Source organism: Conger conger, chromosome 4 (assembly GCF_963514075.1).
Source record: "Conger conger chromosome 4, fConCon1.1, whole genome shotgun sequence".
Taxonomy (NCBI): Eukaryota; Metazoa; Chordata; class Actinopteri; order Anguilliformes; family Congridae; genus Conger; species Conger conger.
This window is the reverse complement of record NC_083763.1, coordinates 4821634-4842244: the sequence shown is the minus strand read 5'-3', so window position 1 is coordinate 4842244 and position 20611 is coordinate 4821634. Positions and strand designations below refer to the sequence as shown.

Genomic DNA, 20611 nt, shown 5'->3' with positions numbered 1-20611 from the left:
GGCTGTAGGTTATTGACGTAAGCTGTTATGAATGCTCATGTAGCGCTTATGAATGTGCTATGTCGTGCTTATGAGGGGTGTTATATAGCTCTTATGTAGGACCCTTCAAATAAAGTGTTACCGTCAGTATCCTCAAAAGACAGGACTCGCAAAAACGTCACGCCGCCGACTATTTCTCCCCCCCGTCTAAAACGTGGATCTGGATTATACAACTACACCGTAAGCCATCCCTGAGCTGTGCACCAGTCCATTGGGCCCACCCCCCCCCCCCACGCACCTCCCTGACCCCCCCGCCCCCCCCCCTTCCTCTGCCACTCTCTCACCTGTGAGCCAGCCTGTGTCTCCCCGTGACCTTGCGTTATTAAATTGCAACTTATCGATCATATTCTTGCCAGGAATGCCGTCGCCCTCCTCATTAAAGAAGTCAGAGAAGTCTGGTTTCAGCTGTCCCCTGCCGTCGCAGAGCTCCTCCCCCAGAACGGCATTCACCCACCACCACCGGCCTGTCATTACAGGACCCAGAGGTGAGGTCGCGACCCCCCCCCACCCCCTGACCCCCCCGACCCCTGACCCCCGACCCCCGACTCCACCGACCCAACTGGGTCCAGACCGGCTCTGTCAGTCGGGAGGAGGGAGATGCGTCACACGCCACGCATCGCCTGTCTGTTAGCGTGTGTCGAGCCACGCGTACTCTCTCCCCTCGCCGTGAGCGTGTACGTACGCCGGTGTAAATGTGAACCGGCCCCGGGGGGCGGAGGGATACGTGTGGTCGTGAGGCGGCAGGTGGATCCGCTCTCTTCTGTTTCATCCTGTCTCCCTGTTTTTTGTTTTTGTTTTTGTTTTTTTTCGTCTTGTCGTTTATGTGGACGGTCGACGAGCGGGGTTCGTCCGAGCCCTTTCTTCCTGACCTGCGGGTCGTCGGGAGAACGTTTGCCTCAAGTTCTCGGTTCTTCTTCCGCCTTTTTGGGGGAAATAGCTAAGGCTAATACTGTTCCAGCATGAAGGCGTTGTAAATGTGAAAAAGATGTGCAATCCACACGTTATTTTTAGAAATCTCACGGCCTCTTTATTATATCCGTGTATTTTTTGGAAAGTGTTTTAGCACAATGAAATGCAGATGACCTGTGTCTGCCATTTTTGCGATCTCTCACTCAATTCAGCAGCGTTTATTACATCCTAACGGCAGTACCACCCACTGTCAGAGGGCAGCATTAAGGCTTTATCATTGGTTCGTGACAAGAAGTCACCGCAGGAGATATTTGGGCAGAGATTGGCCAAATTTGCTAATTATGTGTCGTGCCAGTCAGCAACTAAGAAAGGCATGCTGTTGTACGCCTCGGCCCTCGTGCTTCTTACTTCCAAGACTCGTCATGTTTATGACACTAATGCACATAATTACACACGAGGCTGAGGATGGAAAGTTCCAGAGTATCCATCGTGGATTGATTTGATTGACTCCGAGGCGGTTGATCCCGCTCGGAGCTGTGGAAATTTGAGCCGCGAGTTGGCAAACAGTCAGCGCTCGCTATCGAAATGAATCTGTCTCTCATGACATACCGCAGTTTTCATTAATTCCTTCCATCTGGTGCAAAAAAAAAAAAGAGAGAGCAGTGATAAAAATCTTCAAAAGTGAATATTTGGGAAGATTAGAAGCGTTCTCTGCAATAATATTTTGGCCTGAAAAGTTTAAAAGGCGCAGGCTTACGGACGAGGCGAGTGGGATTAGGCAGTGTCTGTAAGTGGAATCGCTGTCAGATTTTAGATTTCACATTTCGCATTTCGCATTTCACACTTACATAAAAGCAAAAACGAGGCCGAACACTAATCTTAAAGAGCGGTGCGGGATGGCATCTCGAGCTGATCGGCGGCCATCTTTGGCTTCTCCTTGGGCTGGTTCTCTGTCCCTGGTGGGCTTTGGGCGGTGGGTGTTGTAGGCGGTGGGGGGGGGGGACATAAAGAGAGTTGTGCTCGTTGGATTTCAATGGGATTCCTCCTGTCTGACAGTTGAAATAATTATTGTAGAACACTTTAGCTTCCCCCTTATCTCCCCAGCTAGCTTGTCTGACTCGCAGAGAAAACACGGAGACTACCTGTTGATGTCCGACTTCTCGGAGATTCAAAGAAAAAAGGTTTTTTATCTCCCCCTCTGGTGTAAAAAAAAAACGTTATTTTTTTTTTTTCTTCTCTCTTTATAATCCGCCATCGGATTGAATATCTTCTTCAAGGAAAGTTGGCAGCGGAGGGAGAGAGAGGGAGAAATCGGTGAACCAACGCGATTTGCAAAGTGGAACTAATCCCGCGGCCTTTCAAACGGGGCCCGCGCCCCTCGTGCGGGGCCCGGGACAAAGGCCACAGAGGGGCCACATATTCACCGTCCCGGATATGTGGCCCCCGGCTCCCTCCCCCTTCCCGGATTAACCGCGGGGGCCCACCCACCGGGAGAGACCTGCCTCACCCCCTGGCTCACTTTCCTGTCCCGCCGCGTAATTACGAGCTAAAGTCAGGACAGCCGACACTGTCCGCGTTAGCACGAAGGCTTTTCTGAGTTTCTGCGGGGAAGCTTTCGAGGAGTCCAATGTCATAAGCCCTTACTGCCTGTGAGATATGGTGAGAATTTGTGGCCGAACTTGGGGGTATCATTGAAAATGTTTCGTTTGATTTACAGCCGGAAAATCGGAGCTACAAAATGAGGTATCTCGTCTCGTTGGGATTGATCGATCCTTTTTTTTTTTGGAGATATGGCTTCTTAAATTATGTGTGTCTGACAGGAGTGGTTTTGAGAAATCAGCCTTCAAAGTTTGGTGAGAGATTGTTGCAGATTCTCACCTAGAAGTGACCTGGGTGTGAAAACCGGCCCATCAGCCACTGCTGTGAAGGGGTCTGAGCGGTGGGGACAGGATAGGGCTGGGGGGGGTCTACTAGGTGCAAGATTTTGGGAGGGTCTTTAGTGGAGGAGGGACCAAACACAAATCGGTGGCACTTTACACGTTTATCCTTAGCGTTATTCTGAGTACATTTGCTGACGCAGCATTTCCTCTCCAGGAGTGGGTGTGGTGATGCCACAAGTCCTGGGACCGTAAATTCTCCATAGCTGTTCGCTCTGCCTTCGTGTGAATTACACGCAGTTCACCGGCGTAAAGTCTCCCATACTCTCTGGCTTGCAAAGACATTGTATTGAATAGTAAGTGAAGCAGGCTGATCGTGTTGTATAAAAAAATAAAATAAAATAAAAACTTGTAACAGCAACCGGACAGCCAAGAGTGGCTGTTTTTGTGGTGTAGGCTACAGCAAGCTGTTCCAGGTTTTACTCAGCGCAGTTATCCGGCTAACTCAATAATCCAGCTTCATCAAATACTCCCTGGATCCTTCCATCTTGGCTCAGCCAAGACCTGAAGGCTTGTTTGCCAAAACAGGAAGTGATCTTTGGCGGAACAGAACAAGAATTAAAATCGGATATTGTTTTCGATCGGTGGAAGAGAAGAGAGAGAAGAACATTAACAATTTGCACATTATCATTGTGCTCTTTAATTTCGTAGTCCATGGCTAGCTATTTTCAAACCATACCGAGCACTAGTCTAGCTTGTAGAAGCGGATCTATTATCCTACCCTGAGTTTAGATGGACAGCGAAGTTTTAACTGCAAGTTACAGCTGCTGGCCTGCCAGGGGTAAGGTGCACATGTGCAAACCCAATACTTCTGTTGAACTTGTTTTGGGTATGTAGGCGGCCTGTAGCGTAGTGGTTAAGGTACATGACTGGGACCCTCAAGGTTGGTGGTTCGATTCCCGTTGTAGCCACAATAAGATCCGCACAGCCGTCAGGGCCTTTGAGCAAGGCCCTTAACCCTGCATTGCTCCAGGGGAGGATTGTCTCCTGCTTAGTCTAATCGACTGTACGTCGCTCTGGTTAAGCGCGTCTGCCAAATGCCATTCATGTTATGTGAGTATTCGTGTTTTGGTCTTGTTTCTGGCGATGTTGCTTGGTTTTACCATTCTTTACATGATAATGTAAAAAGAAACAAGCTGCCTTTGTTGTGTGGGCTACAACTTTACCCGCACAATAATTAATCACACCCTAAAGTCTTTGAGAGCCGTGCGATGATATCCCTTTAACCGCGCTGAGTCACATTTGTTTACTTGTGGGTTTTTTTATTTATTTATTTTTTTCAGCACAAATATCCATCAATACAGAAATGAATACATGACATGCAAGCAGGGCTATTTCAGTAATTGGCAGTCGTTCCCAACCACTTAAATTTAGTCATGGAAAAAGAATGATTTTTAGACATTCTGTTTGACTGCAGCCATTTGCATAATTGACGCAGGAAGCGCTGTGGCTCGTGCTGTTTCCCCGGGAAGAGAGCTGGTCATTGGCCAGAGGAATATGACTCATAATCTCAGACAGGAACGTGCCGGAATGTAAGAACGCAAGTGTCGGACGCCTGTTGCTCCTCACCGCCGCCGCCTGGGCCCACCTACGTTACACTGCATGACAGTTATTTTAGCTGATTCTTTTATCCAAAGTGACTTTCAGTTGATTAGACTAGGCATGGGGACAATCCCCGCTGGAGCAAGAGCAAGGTGGGGTTAAGAGCCTTGCTCAAGGGCCCAACAGCTGCGCAAATCTTACCGTGTCGACACTGGGGCTTCAACCAGCAACCTTCCAGGTGCTTCCATTATCCCTAGCCGCCTGGCTACATGCTGCCTAAGATGGCGGCTCACCTACAGTCTGAGCCACCATCTCAACACTGTCACCTCGCTGCGGCTAATTTCATTAGCGTGAGCATCGACTGATTGACTAAAACCCACAGCCTGAGCTGGCCAGAGGAGGACGGACTGCCCCCTTGAGTCTGCTTCCTTCTCAAGGTTTCTTCCCATCAGCCATCAGGCAGTTCCTCCTTGCCCCCGTTCCCCTAGGCCTGCTCTCGTTCGGTTTTAGGCCCGGGCTTTTCAACGAAGTGCGTTTGGACAATTGCTTGTAAGCAATAAAATACTATTACACTATAAACATAAAATGTTTTGATCTGTTAGCGCGGTACATAGCCACCCCACGTGATCGGGAGGGGATCGTAGGATCACGTATCTGGTGTACGCTACATCGCCGGCCCGTCTAACCTCCCCTCGCTGAACGTCCCGGGATAAACCTGAGCCGTTGTACCGGCGCCAAGTCCGGGGGCCCGAGCCTGATTGGTGGAAAGTTCCGGTGGAAGTTTAGCAGCGGCTGCAGCGTTAGTGCTTCTGCAGACTGCATTGTGGCGATGCTGCGTCTGCCCGAGCAATATATATTAGTCACTCGGGCGCCCTTGGTCTACCCAGAAGCCCCTCCGCTGCGTATCTGCGGTGAGAATTCAGATGGATCCCGCGTTTTATCAGATGGAGTGCCGCTCTGGAGTCCGGCAGTGGGGGGGGAGAGAGAGAGAGAGAGGGGAGAGGGGAGAGGGGAGAGGGGATGAGGTGGGACAGGGGAGGGTCCCAGGATGGGCGTGTCCCGGGGGGGGGGGGGTCAGCAGAGCTCCAGGCTAGCCTCTGCGGTGGGACCCGCAGAGCGACAGGCTAATTCGATAAAAGAGTCTGGAGGATTCAGACCGGCAGGGAGGGGGAGGGGGAGGGGGGAGAGGGAGGGGTCAGTGTTTGGGGAGGGGGGCTGGGGGCACTGGACTGCTCTCCCACTCCCCCCTGTGTGTGTGTGTGTCTCTCTCTCTCTCCCTCTCCCTCCCCTGCCTTTCTCTCTCTCCCCCTCTCTCCCTCTCTCTCTCTCTCCCTCCCCTGCCCCTTCCCTCCCTTTCTCTCTCTCTCCCTCTCTCTCGCTCTCTCGCTCCCTCTCTCCCTCCAAAGTTCACATTCCTGACTCGACTCGGCACAAAAGGCGGGACATGAAAAGACGGCAGAAAAGAAGGAGGGAAGAACGAAAGAAAGAGAGAAAGAGAAAGAGAGAGAGAGAGAAAGGGAGGGAAGGGAAGGGCAGGGAAGAAGCCGTCCATTCCATTATTACTGTAAATACTGTGGCTGTGCGGAGGCCTGAGCGGGCCCACAGTTTCCAGTCACCCTCTATTGACAGAGCCATAAATCAGGGCCCAAGTTAAGTGAATTACTGCAGCAGAGAGCTGTGGCTTTAACAATGTTTATGTAGTATCAGCTTACCATCTCCCCGAATGAGGGGCACGGGCGCTGATATTGGAAATGGGAGTGCGGAGTCTTATTAACTGCGCCGTAATACATCACGGCTTAAAGACCCAGCGCCGTGCGTCCGGGGCATTATACTAATAACCAATAACCCAATATTACCTCTTATTAAGAGCAAGGTAATTAGATTGTGCCGGTTACAATTAAATACTTGATAAGCCCGGGTGCGTTAAAGGGCTGTCAATCTCGGGGTGTGCGAAACGAAACGACGTCGGCGAAGGCGCGGATTCCTGCGCTGTCGATTCATTATCCCGATATTTATATCTGCCGTTTCCTCCCAAAAAAAAAACGATGGTAATGAAATGTTCTGTTGTGGCGTTTCATCGGAGTGGCCTGCGTTGTGTCTGTTCGGTGGGGAGAGGATACGCCTCTGGCACTTCCTGCTGGAGTAGGAAGCTTGTGGTTCTGCTTTCTGACATCACGGGGGTGACTTTTGTAAGCCCCGCCCATGCCGAGGTGCATTGTGGGAACCCTGTCAGTGGCACTGAGCTTATTCCAATTGCTTATTGCTCTTTATCTACTCCTAGCTGCACCCACTGGGAGGGGCTAAGAAAAGTTAAGATGGGGAAATCGAGAATGCGAAATTAGGCAAATGGAAGGTCCTTGTTCCTTTAAACATCAGGTCGAAACCGCGTCAGTTACAGACGTGGCAGACGGGGAGAGGTTCCATAAAGGATGCGCCGATGTTTTCTTACTCAAAGGAAAGATCGTGAGTTCCTAACCTCTACTCCTAGCTCCTAGAAGGAACATTTAAGGGGTTGGAATGTCCTTAAAGATGGAGGACCTCGATCGATTTCCGGGTCAGGAGCAAGTAAAAGAACAAAGTGGAGAAAAATAAGTGATTGGAATGAGCCCACTGCGAGCTGCTTCAGTTCCACAGCTGTGTGTGTGTGTGTGTGTGTGTGTGTGTGTCTGTGTGCGTGTGATGTAATGTAGGTCTGACATTTCATTCTGCAAGGTCCTGTACGAACTCGTATCACGCCGGTCATATCTGCCTCTACATACGGAGTGGTGAAAGTGTGTGTGTTTATGTGTGTGTTTTAGCCGTGTGTGTGTTGTGCGTTTCCGTTTCAGCTCTTGTGTCGGAGGTCTGTATGTGTGTGCCTCTCTGCATGTGGCCCTGCGTGTTGTACCCGTGTTCCTGTGTGCAGCACGCGTGTTCCTGGATGTTCCTGTCCTCTCTTTGCCCCTCCCTCCTGCACCCCCCCCCCCCCTTCCCCAAAACCTGACGTGTGTTCAAGAAGGTGAACATTGTGGTGAACTATGTTTGCAGGAAACAGATACTTTTGAGCAATTTTAAATGATCATTCCATTTAGTTCACCACCAACGCCTTTTTAATACAAATGGAACAGTGCCAGTTAGCTGATCCGTTTCTTATCTGTGATTTATTTTTAAAGGTAAGAACAAACATTACATTGATTAAAGTGCATTATGACAGCCAAATGATTGTCAACTTTTGTTCTCTCAGCGCTTTCCCCATCGGCAGCCATTTTTGTTTGGCGTGTGCTAGCTTTTCAAAATGTTCGCTAACGTTAGCTAACGTTCGCGGCTAACAGAAAAAAATGTGTTGCCGAATGTTGAACCTAACGTTTGCCGTCTTGAACCCACGTCTGCCCATCCCCCCCCCCACCTCCCACGCCTGCTAACCACCCCATCTCTCTCTCCCTCCCTCCCTCTCTCACTCCCTCTCTCTCTCTCCCTCTCTCTCACTCCCTCCCTCTCTCACTCCCTCTCTCTCTCTCCCTCCCTCCCTCCCTCTCCCTCTCTCACTCCCTCTCTCCCTCTCTCCCTCCCTCTCTCTCACTCCCTCCCTCTCTCCCTCCCTCTCTCTCTCCCTCCCTCTCTCTCACTCCCTCCCTCTCTCCCTCCCTCTCCCTCTCTCACTCTCACTCTCTCTCACTCCCTCCCTCTCTCCCTCTCTCTCTCCCTCTCTCACTCCCTCTCTCTCTCTCCCTCCCTCCCTCTCTCCCTCTCTCCCTCCCTCTCTCCCTCTCTCACTCCTCTCTCTCTCTGTCTCCCTCCTCAGCGAGTCCACACACCACGCCGTCGAGTCTCCACTTCCCGACGTCCCCCATCATCCAGCAGCCCGGCTCGTACTTCTCCCACCCGGCCATCCGGTACCACCCCCAGGAGACGCTCAAGGAGTTCGTCCAGCTCGTCTGCCCCGACAGCGCTCAGCAAGCGGGGCAGGTGGGCTTCCTTAATGTAAGAAGGAGCGCTTCAGATACCCCCTTTTCCCCTTCTCTCTCTCTCCCTCTTCCTGGCATCCCGTTAGCCTCCCTCTTTCTTACTCCAGCTGGGATAAAAACCGCATACTAGCATACTCCTCGTACTAAATCTAAGGCTGATTTTCTTTGAAATGTAGTATGAGTAGTGTGCTATGTATGGGATTCCGGACGCAGCCTCTTGTCTACTTTCTTACCGACGTTCTTTCCCCGTAGTTTTCCCTGTCTGTGACACAAACACACAGCATCTGCCATCCTCTAGCTTTTCATTACAACCCTAACTTGGCTCACCTGAATCTACTAATTAGCAGCTCAACAGGTGAGCTAGCTGTTGAATGTGATGTGCTTTGTTAGGGTTGGAGTGAAAACCTACTGGACCTAGATCTCCAGGAACAGGGTTGGTTAGCACTGCACTAGCACATGCCGCCATTACGTATATGCATAAACGGTGTAGCATACATGAGCGCGTGTTTTGTGTCGGCGTAGCTGTTAGCGGTGTAGCGTATATGAGCGTGTGTTTTGTTTCGACGTAGCTGTTAGCGATGTAGCGTATATGAGCGCGTGTTTTGTGTTGATGTAGCTGTTAGCGATGTAGCGTATATGAGCGCGTGTTTTGTGTTGATGTAGCTGTTAGTGGTGTAGCGTATATGAGCGTGTGTTTTGTGTCGACATAGCTGTTAGCGATGTAGCGTATATGAGGGTGTGTTTTGTGTCGACGTAGCTGTTAGCGATGTAGCGTATATGAGCGCGTGTTTTGTGTCAACGTAGCTGTTAGCGATGTAGCGTATATGAGCGTGTGTTTTGTGTCGACGTAGCTGTTAGTGATGTAGCGTATATGAGCGTGTGTTTTGTGTCGACGTAGCTGTTAGCGATGTAGTGTATATGAGCGTATGTGAGCATGTGTTTTGTGTCGGCGTAGCCGTTAGCGGTGTATCGCAGGTGCTAGCGGGCGGTGGGTTCAGCGAGGGGCTCTGCAGTGGGGGGGGTGTGAGAGAGCGCTCTCGCCCGCTCGATGTCTGCAGTCAGATAGCTGATATATTTGTGTCTAGACACCGAATCGATACCGAGCAGAGTTTCTTAATCCACGCTATTCATTTGCTCATTAAATCTGAATCTGGATCTTTCTCAGCTTGTGTACACACACATACGTGTGCACGCACACACAAACACGCAATTACGCACACACAAACACAGACACACACACTGAGGCACAGACTCGCACACACACACACTCACACCCCCCCACCCACCCACATAGTATCCTCTGACACTCTCACACACACACACACACACACACACACACACACAGTATCCTTTGACACACACACACATACACACACAGTATCCTCTGACACACACACACACAGTATCCTCTAACACACACACATACATATCCTCTAACACACACACACACACATATCCTCTGACACACACCGTTGTTAAAAGCTCATCTATCAGAGAGCTGAGAGCAGACTCTGGGCCCTGTTGTGACAGTACACTGATGTGAGAGTACAGGGAGTGTGTGCTGGTGTGAGAGTGGACAGGGAGTGTGCGCTGGTGTAACAGTGTACAAGGAGTGTGCGCTGGTGTAACAGTGTACAAGGAGTGTGCGCTGGTGTAACAGTGTACAGGGAGTGTGCGCTGGTGTAACAGTGTACAGGGAGTGTGTGCTGGTGTAACAGTGTACAGGGAGTGTGTGCTGGTGTAACAGTGTACAGGGAGTGTGTGTTGGTGTAACAGTGTACAGGGAGTGTGTGCTGGTGTAACAGTGTACAGGGAGTGTGTGCTGGAGTAACAGTGTACAGGGAGTGTGTGCTGGTGTAACAGTGTACAGGGAGTGTGTGCTGGAGTAACAGTGGACAGGGAGTGTGTGCTGGAGTAACAGTGTACAGGGAGTGTGTGCTGGTGTAACAGTGTACAGGGAGTGTGTGCTGGAGTAACAGTGTACAGGGAGTGTGTGCTGGTGTAACAGTGTACAGGGAGTGTGTGCTGGAGTAACAGTGTACAGGGAGTGTGTGCTGGAGTAACAGTGTACAGGGAGTGTGTGCTGGAGTAACAGTGTACAGGGAGTGTGTGCTGGAGTAACAGTGTACAGGGAGTGTGTGCTGGGCTGGTGTGATGTACAGTGTACAGGAGCGTGCTGTTTTGGTAATAGATTATGAACGGCAAACTGCGCACAGCAGCAGAATCCTTTATGGCCAGGGGAGCGCTGGGCCTCTCCTGGGGGTCTGCGGCGGGGGGGGGGGGGGGGGGGAGAGTCTCGCTGGGGGGGCAGGTGTAGTTCTGGGACGGCCCAGCCACACACACGCTGGAAAGGCCGTGTCAGATACTGACGTTGTGCTTACCCTCTCTCTCTCTCTTTTTTTCTCTCCTTCTCTTTCTCTTTCCTTCATTTCCTCTCTTATTCCCCAACCCTCTCTTCATCTCTGTACTCACTCTTTCTCATCTCTATCTCCCTCTCCCCCTATCTCTCTTCCTCCATCCTTCTCTCCCTTTATCTCTCTCTGAATCTCCCTCTCCCTCCCTCGCTCTTTCCCTCTCCCTCTCCCCCTCTCTCCTTCCCCTGCTCTCTCCCTCTCTCTCCTGCCCCCCCCTCTCCCTCTCTCCCCCCCTCCCTCTCTCTCACAGCCCAACGGGAGCAGTCAGGGGAAGGTACACAACCCCTTCCTCCCCACGCCCATGCTGCCCCCCCCTCCGCCCCCGCCCATGGCACGGCCCGTGCCCCTGCCCGTGTCCGACTCCAAACCCCCCTCCACCTCCACGGAGGGGGGGGCAACTCCCCCACCTCGCCAAGTGAGTATCCCGTCTCCCCCTCCTGCTTAGTCTAATCAACTGAAAGTCACTTTGGATAAAAAGTGTCAGCTAAATAACAGATTATTATTATTGTTATGAATTATTATGATTAACGCACACAGGAACAGAGACGCTCACCGCTCTATCTTTCTGTAGGCCAGTCGGGAAGTTTCTTCCGTTCCTGAGTTCCCTCGGTAGATTCCTGTGCTTTTTCCTCGTAGGGATTCCAATTTCTGTCAAACATAAGGTCCGTGGTTAACATACCCTTTAGAGTGTTTCACGTTTTGTTTATTACGAGTTAAATTACAACCATCACAACATCTCAGATGTGTGTTTCTCTGCTGAAATGTGCTTTAAAAAAAAGCAGGATGCTAACAAGTTGAAGCCACAACAATCTTCATATTTCACCCGGCACCACTGAGGTTTGCACCACACCGCCTGCAGGCAGCATTACTGTTGCACTTTCAATTTAGCAACTTGTTAGCAACATGCTTTTTTTAAAAGCACATAACGGCATGTTTGAGGTAATTGTAATTAATCTCTCGGAAACAAAAACGAAAGTGAAACTCGCTTAAACGTACGTTAACCAGAAATCAATATCCCTGTGGAGGGGAGAAAAAGCATGGGAAATCTGCAGAGGGAACCCATGGCTCAGAAATGCTAACTCTCCTCTGGGCCTCAGTACCACAAACTGTAGTACTGCGTACCGAGCAGGCTGCAGCCTCCAGAGTCCATACAGTCACAGGCCTTAGCGGTTAGCCGACCCCACCGGTGGGGAATTTGTTCTTTACGCCAGGGGAAAACCGTAGACCGTACGTCCAAATAATGTCCCTGCGAACAGGTTAAGTGGCCCCTGAAACAAGCCGGCCCCCGCGGGGGTTGCCCGTCTCGCCGTTGAGTTTGAGGATTTATCGCGCGTTTGCGCCCGACTGTTTAAGCGAGGGGAGCCTAAAATGGCCGCCATTAGCCCCGCTCCACAGGACTGCTGGTAGCCTCCGGCGCGCCTGACCTTCTCCCACAGCGCGCCCGCTCTCGACTGTGGATAATGAGCGTTGGGAATGACCCCTGTGTGTGTCTCTCTCCCCCTCTCTCCTCTCTCTCTCTCCTCCCCCTCCCTCTCTCTCTCTCCCTCCCTCTCCCCCCCCTCTTCCCCAAACCGCAGCCTACTCCACGCCCACCACGTCCCCGGCCCAGCGGTTCGTCAGCGTGGGCCCTCGAGATCCCAGCTTTGTAAATATCCCTCAGCAGCCTCAGGTGAGCGCCCCCTACTGGCGGCACGCAGACACCGCACCTCTCCAGGCATCTCCTTCTCTCTCTCTCTCTCTCCCCCTCTCTCTTTCTCTCCCTCTCTCTCTCTCCCTCCCCCCTCTCTCCCTCTCCCTCCCTCTCTCTCTCTCTCTCCCTCTCCTTCTCTCTCTCTCTCTCTCCTTCTCTCTCTCCCCCTCTCTCCCTCTCTCCCTCCCTCACTCTCTCTCAGTTTAGGTGCAGTATGCGTGAGCTGCACTAAAGGGCTGATTTATGGGAGCCATAATCTTCCTGGCCCGCGAGCCTCACGGAGAACTGCCCCCCCCCCCCCCCCCCGCCCCACTCGCTGACCCCCCCATGTCCCCCCTCCCTCGGTGATTTTATCTCCGCGCCTGGCGCTCAGGATGCACGCTCCGACGCATGTCGGCGAGCGAGGGGAAGCCACGCTCGCCCATCACTCTCTCTCTCACTCTCTCGCTCTCTCGCCCGCCCGCCCGTCCGCTGCAGGTGCTCATGGGAAAGGATGAGTCCCCCGCGAGAGCCCCTCCCTCTCCTGCTGACTGCTTCTGCTGCGCTCACACACTGCAACAAAAAAAAAAAACAGCAAATAATCCATCTCAATAAGTACTTTAGTCTTATATTGAGATTTAACATCTTATTTATTCAACTTTTTTTTTTTGCTGAATAACACACAGGTGTTGCCAGTGACGTGATACAGTTTGACAGTTGGCGTGAGAAAATTTAACTTGTTAACTTTTCAAGAAGAGTGATTGAAGACAATCTGAGAAGCTAGAAGCTACTTGAGAGAGAAAAAAAAAGTAAGATTTTAAATCTGATTATAAGACTAAAATTTAAGACAGAAGTTTTAAGACAGACTTAGGACAGCCAGCCAGGTTAGTGCCAGCCCTGCGACCCTATTCGCCAGTTCTGAAAAACTCTGGAACGGTTTCTGGAAAGTCTCTCCAAATCCAAAATGGCTGCTTTTCCTTTCCTCTCTGATTAGCCCCGATAGAAGCCCCGCTTTACTGGAAGTTACGCAGACGACTGTTTGTTTATCGAACTGACCGGCCATTTCAGCTGGGCAAAGGTCACACACAGTGAAATAATCCCTCGCCGACCGCCAGTGGACCCGCAGAGAACCAACACAGTCTCAGGGCCGGCCCGGTCGTCAAGCATAGCAGTAGCAGCATTCAGAGAAGTACAGTACAAAGTCCGTCTAAACACATGTTTTAGTCTTGTAATGAGACTTAATTGTTTTTTTAAGTTCCTTTTTGCTTGACAAGTGGCATTTCTTTACCCCATTGGCACGTCTTGAAATGGGTCAAAAACTCTCACCTTCACAGGCAATCTTTTGTCTTACTGTATTTAGCAAAAAGAAAGTAAGAAGAAATAAGATCTTACATCCAAATGTAAGATTAAAATACTTGTCGAGATTGACTTCCTTTTTTGGTTCTGGCAGTGCTCCGTTGCCCTCAGATCCTCCCAGATAAAGCAGCTTTCCTGGAAATGACGCCTGTTTGTTTATGAAACTGACCGGCGCTTCACCCCGACTGAAGGTCGCGCAGTGAAACGATCCCTCTCCCTTGACCCACTAAACCCACGTCTGAGAGCTTGGCCGGTCACCAGGAACAGCCACGGTGTTTGCAGGCTGGTTAAATTAGTCATTTGGGACAATATGGACCCACAGCAAGAAGGTCCTGGGTTTGAATCCTGGAGCTGGATTTCTGTGTGGACGTGGGCTTCCCCCCAGGTACTCCGGTTTCTTCCCACGGTCCACAGACCATGCAGGTTAGGGGGTGATCGGAGATTGCCCCGCGGTGTGAATGGTGCGTGTGCCCTGCAATGGACTGGCAAACTCTCCAGGGTGTATTCTCACCCAGTGCATGCTGGGATAGCCTCCAGCACCTCCCGCAACCCTGACGAGGAATAAGCAGGTTAGATAATGGATGGATGTACACACTCAGGAGAGTGATAGTGGAGGTACATTTTTGTTCTTCAAGGATGAAATTCCCCAAATGTACCCTGAAAGTACTGTAATGTCTTCTTTGGGTACACATGATTATGTTTTCCAAACAAAAAAGGTACAAAGTAATTATATATTGCTGTTAGGGGTGCAATTGTATGTACCTCTCGGGTATCGCCCCAGCAACAAGCGTCTGCACCTTTTAAGGCACTTTTCATATCTGGGATGGAGAGAGAGGGAGAGAGGAGAGAGAGAGGGAGAGAGGAAGAGAGGGAGGGAGGGAGAGAGAGAGATAGAGGAAGAGGGAGAGAGGGACGGAGAGAGGGAGAGGGAGAGATAGAGGAAGAGAGGGGGAGAGATAGAGGAAGAGGGAGAGAGAGAGAGGGGGAGAGATAGAGGAAGAGAGGGAGAGAGAAAGGGATGAGAGAGAGGGGGAGAGAGAGGGAGAGATAGAGGAACAGAGGGAAGGAGAGAGAGAGGGGGAGAGATAGAGGAAGAGGGAGAGAGAGAGGGGGAGAGATAGAGGAAGAGAGGGATGGAGAGAGAGGGAGAGAGATAGAGGGACAGGCAGGCAGGGTGTGAGCTGGGCTGTGTGATGTGTTGGGTGTGGTGTGTTGGGTGTGATGCGCAGGGCGTGTGCGGGGTTGTGTGTGTGTAGTCTCCTGCGTGTGTGTGTGTGTGTGTGTGTGTGTGTGTGTCGGGAGGGAAGCGGGGTGTCAGAGCAGCGTGTCCGGAGCGCGGTTCAGCCCCACGTCGATTTATCGACCCCGTCACGCGCCGAGAGACAGGCCAGGCCTCCCCGGGAGGAGCGGAGGCAGGTGTGTGTCAGAGAGGGGGCGGGGGGGGTGTGAGTGACGGTTATTATTTACTGTTCGTATTTATTTATTTACCCCGTCCCTCCCCGGCCGCTCCCCATCCCCGGTGGCTAGCGCCACGCTAAGCGCTAAGCCCTTTGTTCCGGGCCCTATAGATCCTGCGGTGTTTACTCCACGGCTCAGCTCCGCTCCGCTCTGCATTATTAATTGTGGGCGAAGGCTCTAAGGCCCCGGCCGCAGACCCCCCCCCCCACACCCCCAACAGCCCCCAACCCTGCGCTCAACCCACCGCCATCGATCTCCCCTTTGGGCCCCCCCCCACGCTAACTGTCCGACACCCGGCTCCACCCAGCCCTTCATCACCTCCCCCTGGGCTGCCAGGTTCTGCTCTGCCTGTCCTGCACATGTCCTGCACGAATTTCTGTCAGTTAGCCAAGTTAGTCTTCGGAGTTCCATTTCGGCAGAAGACCCGAGACTTCAGGTTGGTGTTGTGCTGAGTTTAAGCCTTTGAAGAGATTCAGAACATTTTTTTTCTCCCCAAGTTCTACATCAGTATTACAATGTCCAGTAAAGAATATTTTAATCACACATTTGTGATTAGAATGTCCAGTAAAGAACATTCTAATCTCTCATTTGTGATTAGAATGTCCAGTAAAGAACATTCTAATCGCTCATTTGTGATTAGAATGTCCAGTAAAGAACATTCTAATCGCACATTTGTGATTAGAATGTCCAGTAAAGAACACACCTGAAAGGGTTAAGAGCGGTTAGTACTCTGGTCCTTACTGAAGCCCAAAATAGGCAGTGCAGATGGACAGAGGGAGGGAGGGAGGGAGAGAGAGAGAGAGAGAGAGAGAGAGAGAGAGAGATCAGCGCATTAAAAGAGACTGACCCTCAGCGGGACAAGCCTCTCAGTGCCACTCTGCTTCTTAACCGCTCAAAAAAACCCTCCCCAGAGATTCGGGGGACAAAAGTTACCCCACGGGGGCAAACAGCAGAGGGGGAGAGAGGGAGGATCGGAGAGATGGAGGGAGAGAGATAGCGAGAGAGAGAGAGAGAGAGAGAGAGACAGGACTGTAACAGTAAACATTCCTGCCTCTCACACCCCGGTAACAGAAGCGGAGACTCGGCGTGGCAGTCCTAAGGGGCGGGCGTTTGGGAGGGGGGGGTTTGGGAGGGGGGGTTAATGGGTTGGTAGAGCCTCGGGCATAAAAGAGGGGTGGTGGGTGGGTGGCACAGCGCCCGCGGGTCAAACCGCTCCAACTGCCATGGAAGACGCTGACGGTTGCCCCCTGAAACGGAGCCTGCCCACGGGGGGGAGGGGTTCTCCCAGACACCCCCTGCTCCAGACGGGCCGACCCCCCCCCCCCCCCCTCCTTTAATCCAACAAAAGCATTCCAACGCACTCAGACGCCGTAGAGTCTCATAGTAACCGCGCACTTCAGACCAGACAGTGCCCGGCCTCCAACCAGTTCGGCGAAAGTGCTGAAGCCCTCGTTTTCCCCCCAACTCTTTAAAACAAAACCCAAAAAAAAAAAATCAATAACGCCTTTCATAATCCAATTAATACTTAAAGACGGCTGTGAAATTATTTCATTATTTCGGTGCGCATTATTTCCGCCTGCGCTCTTACGCTTGCGTTTACAGTGGGCGCCGTCAATAAACTACAATAAACTATAGGCAAGCAAAAGTTGTTCCCACAAACACACACACACACACACACACACACACACACGCAGTCTTTAGCTGAGCTGGAATCTGCTGAAGCCGTGTCTTTTGTTCTGTGGTAAGTTACTGTGTGATAATGGCCATAACGCACCGGTTCCTGAGCAGTGTTCCTTAATCAGAGCGAACCAACGGAGGGGGGGACGGCGGCGTCCGCGATCGGGAGAGGCGATAGGGAGACCCGGCAGGCAGTGCGCCGGTTCCCCACTGCGGCGTGTGACTCACACCGGCAGTAAATCGGCCTGTGGAGATCGCTAGCAGGTCTCAGGCACTCTGCGCTTTTTATTCCCCGCCATAAAAGCTAACAGGGAGAGGAGATAACCGTCTGTAATTGACTCTCGCGCTTGATGTCAGTTTGCTCCGAGTTAAGTGCGCGCCGTTGTCGCGGTTTAAATGTTAGTTACGACGGTTGTTGAAGCTGCGACCGCAGAATTACTAATAATCATCATCATCGTTCCCTTTATTAACAATGGCTTAAGGGCTTACCGCAGGCACTGTTGGGTGTTAAGGATAATTTCAGGAGTGATGGATAGGTTTTTTTTCAGCAATACGTTTGAGTAGTTACTTTTTTGAGAGAGAGATAAAAAGGTGTTGCTCAGTCAGGAGCGAGTGTGTGCCAGTTTGTATATTCTGTCTCCCGTGCTGAGTGGATGCTGTTCCGATACTAACCAGCAGGGGGCATTGCTAATACCTAGTTACTTTTTTATTAATGACCCGACGTTAATTTCCTGATTTCTTACTGTTTTGAAACCCACACGATAGCTGGCAACGCGCTCCTCCCCGAAGCACAAGCGCGAGCTATGGCAGCGCGCGGCGCGCAGTCACGCAGCCGCCTCAGATACTTTTCGGATAACGTCAGTTTTTAAGGCTGATTATTATGATTTATTATTATTAGCCTTTGCGGTATTATCGCGGCTATTATTTTATTATTACCGCAGGTCAGTCCCATCAGAGACGGCGGCGCGGGCGGGGGGCCGGTGGTGCTGCTGCCGATTGCTTGCTGATTTGAAATATAAATAAATAATGTAGTAAATGTCTCCCCGGCCCGGCGGGAGCAGTAAATGGCGGGGCCCGGCGGTGGGGAGATGGGTTTTATACGCGCGACTCTCCCCGGCGAGCCTGGTTTGCATTACATGAGGTAGAATTCCTCGGAGATGACACTCATCTGCCGGCACTTTAGCCCGGGCCCTGAGTCAGCACTTCTGCGCCTGATGAGATTACTTGTTCCATTGACAGGGAGTTAAAGAAACAGCCAGAGATCTCCCCCTGCTGCGCGGTGTGTGTGTGGGTGGGGGTGTCTCTCTCTCACACACACACACACACACACACACACACACACACATGCAGACCCCCCCTCCTCCCTCCCTCTCTCCCCCTACATCATTTAAAGCCAGTTTCACCTTGAAGGTTTTCAGGGAGGACAGTAAAGCTGATGAGGAGAAAGAGTGCGTCTATAAGGACGGGAGCGTGATGTACAGTACGCGGGCGGGGTGGGGGAGTGGGGGGGGGCGTAACCGCGGACACGGGCAGAATCGCAGCGCAGTACCCTCCACCACTCCCGCGTCTCGTTCATAATCGCGATGCAAATGGGGCCCCGCGGAACTGCGGGTATCGATTAAGTGCGTCTGAGGGGCGAGTTTTCCGCAAAGGGGGGCGGGGGCGGGGGCGGGGGGGGCTGTTCTGTGCCCCTGAGTGACTGAGACACCGTGTCCCAGGACATGCTGTACTGTACTGTCCCGGGTGCGCTGTGCTAACCGCCGCTAGCTTTAGTGCATATCCTCAGGGCGCTGATCTTAACGCCGCGCGCGGTCGTTCAGAGACATCCCCCTCCCCCCTTTAGCAGATATAACCCCCCTCCCCCACCCACCCCTCCTAGTGTCAGGGCTGTCTGTCTGTCTGAAGCTTAGATCCTAAAAATCTGTGGGAACTCAACAGGTAGGGCCAGTTTGATACGCCATTGACCCCCTCAAAGGTGTGAGATCGCAAATGTGCAATTGGAATGTTTTGGAGTGCTTAAAATTGTATTAATTGTATTTCTTTGACTTTTTTTTTTTGTTGCTAGATAAGACTGAAACATTGCCAATGAGGTAAGAAAGATTTAAAGATTTCGCCAATGGGGTGGGAAAATTTCACTTGACAAGCAAGAAAGTATCCTAAGACGAGCAAAAATGTTCTACTTGAGAGAGAAAAAAAAAAATCTGATCTTATTACCGGACTAAAACACTTGTTAAGATGCTCACTTCGGGCCGGATGGGAGAGGGTTGGTGTTGTGACACCAGAAGGAGGGTTTTCGAGACGGGGATCGACGGACTGTGCGCGGGAATCGCTGACAGCCAGACCCCAGCCTGAGCGGAGGTTCTGGTTTCGGCCCGGGCGGGAGGGGGTGTAATCACCAAAACCACAGAAGAAGAAGCGTGTATTTATTTTTACCGTCGTCTGAACGAGAGGCAGGAGGAGCAGGGATTTGTGGTTTCACGTCTCATTTTCCCAGCTGTGAAGGACATCAGAGAGAGAGGGAGGAGAGGAGAGGAGAGAGAGAGGGAGAGAGAGGAGAGAGAGGGGGAGAAGAGGAACAGAGCCTCTGTAATGCATGTGGTCGCCTCCTCTGCCAGTGACTTTTTTTTTTTTTTCACCAGACCGCAAAAAACAAAAAAAAACAAAAACGGCGCTGTTCCTCCCTGCCATAGAGGGACAGGCCCGGCGCTATGCTCAATGCCACCAGCGTGAGGCGCTGTGTGTGTGGAAAAGTCAGCTGCCGCACACTCTCAGACATAAAGGTGTGAAAAGTGCCTAAAGAGGTGCAAATGCTTATCGCTGGGGCGGTACCCTTATAGGTACATAAAATTATACCCCTAGGCAGTAATATGTAATTAATTTGTACCTTATTTTTGCTTGGAAAACATACTTATTTGTCCCCAAACTGAACATACTGTAGTTTCAGGGTACATTGGGAAATTTGAGCCCTGAATTAGTGAATTTCTGAGATTGTACCGTACTGCCCACTGCGTGCCCCTGTGCCAGCGGACCTGTCACTCCTGCGGGGGGGTGGGGGGGGCGAACGGCACCTTCGGACACCCCAGAACCCAACCAACAGGGCGAAACACCCGGCTTCTGCTCCCATCCGACACCCTGCGCCCAACACCACTCCTCTTCACCCTCTGAAGACGAGGCTTTTAAAATGTTTTTCAACACTCTTTAAGTCAGAACTAAGTACCAAGAGTGGTTGTGGCGTCATTAACACTACGTTTGAGTTATTTACTGTTACCAAGCGACTTACAGTCGATAAGGCCAAACGGGGCCAAACAGGGGCCAACGCACCCTGGAGCAAGGCGGGGCTAAGGGCCCAACAGTGGCTCAAGGGCCCAACAGCTGCACATACATTATCGTGGCTACACTGGGGCTTGAAGCACCAGTACCCCCTTGTCCCAGTCAAGCACCTGGCAGCGCGTATCTGTGATCCTGCCCCTTTAAAGGGTGAGGAGGAGTCTCCGCTTGTGTGATATCTACCGCCCCGGTGCCTCTCTGGGTATTGTAGTCCGCAGGATGACCTGGAGTTGCACTGCAGACCCACACGCGCGCTGAGTGAGAGAGACACTGTGGCAGAATATCTGAAGGCCTCGCACCCTGACCCCCCCAAGAGCGCCCGCCCATGTGTTTCTCTCT

General features: G+C 51.6%; 1 protein-coding gene across 1 annotated transcript in view; it reads left to right on the top strand.

Annotated features, from left to right (window-relative positions):
• nfia (nuclear factor I/A) overlaps positions 1-20611 on the top strand; it is a 173334-nt gene that overhangs the window by 149192 nt on the left and 3531 nt on the right. The window contains 4 exon segments of the mRNA XM_061238709.1: positions 8209-8387; positions 11036-11168; positions 11171-11200; positions 12363-12454. Of these exon segments, the coding sequence (XP_061094693.1) occupies positions 8209-8387; positions 11036-11168; positions 11171-11200; positions 12363-12454 (434 nt within the window).